The sequence below is a fragment of the Lolium perenne genome, chromosome 3, assembly GCF_019359855.2.
Source record: "Lolium perenne isolate Kyuss_39 chromosome 3, Kyuss_2.0, whole genome shotgun sequence".
Taxonomy (NCBI): domain Eukaryota; kingdom Viridiplantae; phylum Streptophyta; class Magnoliopsida; order Poales; family Poaceae; genus Lolium; species Lolium perenne.
Genome location: NC_067246.2, coordinates 340989616 through 340991708, shown reverse-complemented (window position 1 = coordinate 340991708; position 2093 = coordinate 340989616). Strand labels below are relative to the sequence as shown.

Genomic DNA, 2093 nt, shown 5'->3' with positions numbered 1-2093 from the left:
TTCTCTGCCTCGCAAAACTGCAAAAGAAAATGCTTGCTTGTCAAAGCGAAAGTAAAGCGTACCGGTTTATTAAAGTTGTGCTGTCGTAGTAGCCTATAGGTTAACGACTCCACTAACTTTGCTAGGCAGTGGATCCATCCATACTGTTATGTTCTGTCTAGAGCTCAATCCTTAGCCGCCTTGGTTGATGCCCCCAACAAGTTGAGGAATCCCCTGCTTTTTCGACCGGATGTGTGTGTACGCATGCCTCTCTGCTGCAACTTGCACCAATCACCCACTGCAAATCTTGACTCATGACATGAAAATTCTGGGATACTAGCTAGGTGCATGCACAAGCTCCACGTCAGATTCATGGGTTCTGCCTATATAAACCCACGTCCATCTCCATCCTTGCCACACCCACAAGGCCACAACTCGCCACATCTGGCATAGCGAGCACTGACAGTGAGCTACATCCATCACCATGGCTTCTAGCCGTGTCCTGCTCCTCGTCGTGGCAGCTCTGGCGATCTCCGTGTCCGCCACGGCCGCGGCCACCAAGATCAGTGCTCCACTACCGCCGCTGGCCAAGGGCCTGAACTTCGATTTCTACAAGGCCACCTGCCCGCAGGCCGAGTCCATCGTCTTCAACTTCCTCCGCGACGCCATCCGCAAGGACGTCGGCCTCGCCGCCGCGCTCCTCCGCATCCACTTCCACGACTGCTTCGTGCAGGGCTGCGACGGCTCCGTGCTCCTCGACAAGACCGGCGGCACCGACAGCGAGAAGATCGCACCACCCAACGTCACGCTCCGCCCCACCGCCTTCAAGGCCATCAACGACCTCCGCGCTCTCCTCGCCAAGGCCTGCGGCGCCGTCGTCTCCTGCGCCGACATCGCCGCCCTGGCCGCGCGCGACTCCGTGCACCTCGCCGGCGGGCCGCACTACCCCGTCCCGCTCGGCCGCCGCGACGGGCTCGCCCCCGCGAACCTCACCACCATCCTCAACGCCCTCCCGGCACCGAGCTCCAACGTCACCACCCTCCTCAGATTCCTCGCCAAGATCAGCCTCGACGCCAACGACCTCGTCGCGCTATCCGGCGCGCACACGCTCGGCATCGCGCACTGCACCTCCTTCCAGGAGCGCCTCTTCCCGCAGAACGACGTCACCCTCAACAAGTGGTTCGCGTCGCAGCTCAGGCTCACCTGCCCGGCGCTCAACACCGACAACACCACCAACAACGACATCCGCACCCCCAACGTCTTCGACAACAAGTACTACGTCGACCTGCTCAACCGCCAGGGACTCTTCACCTCCGACCAGGACCTGCACACCGACGCCAGGACCAAGCCCACCGTCACCAGGTTCGCCGTCGACCAGGCCGCCTTTTTCGACCAGTTCGTCTTCTCCGTCGTCAAGATGGGCCAGATCAACGTGCTCACCGGCAGCCAGGGACAGATACGCAACGACTGCTCCGCGCCCAACAAAGGCCGCACCAACGACGACCTGCCGTGGTCCGTGCTCGAGACCGTCACCGAGGCCGCCCAGAGCTTGGTGTTGTAGATATGCGCTGTGGATAGGTTGGTTCAGTCGATCCATCTCTAGCCTACGTACTTTCTTCCCAAAGTTGTAGCTTTATTAGCGAGCCGTGTGGTAATGGTTTGGGCTTTGAGAGCCACAGTTGATGCATGTGTGTTTAGTTTCTTGAGCAACTCGACCAGTTTAATAATCACGAGATGGTTTTTGGTGTGTCGAATGACGACTAGAAAATTGAGATGAATATTTGATGTTATTTTCAATATATGACTGATGTCTGTTGTTCCTTTATTCGACTATTATTTAACAAAGGGCATGTGCCCGCATATAAGTTGTCGTCTTTGTGGTATTTTCCCTCACGGCTATGCTCACTTAATTTTAAAATACATCTTACACACATTTTCAAATATCAAAAAAAAGGGATTTCTATTTTCGTGCCCTCGGGACCTTAGTTGTGCTCAGTTTTCTCCAGCTCCTTAGTTTTTCCTCAGTTTTCTCCAAGTCCTTGTTTGAAACGCACAGAAGCAGCTAAGACGGCAGGATTCCCGTTTAGTTGACCGTTCCGTGCTAACGTGTGGGG

At 55.8% G+C, this 2093-nt stretch overlaps 1 protein-coding gene across 1 annotated transcript; it reads left to right on the top strand.

Annotated features, from left to right (window-relative positions):
- Positions 1-382: 382 nt before the first annotated feature.
- LOC127346005 (cationic peroxidase SPC4) lies at positions 383-1804 on the top strand. Its single transcript, XM_051372540.2, has one exon. The coding sequence runs from the start codon at positions 464-466 to the stop codon at positions 1538-1540; it is 1077 nt and encodes a 358-aa protein (XP_051228500.2). The 5' UTR covers positions 383-463; the 3' UTR covers positions 1541-1804.
- The last annotated feature ends 289 nt before the right edge of the window (positions 1805-2093 follow it).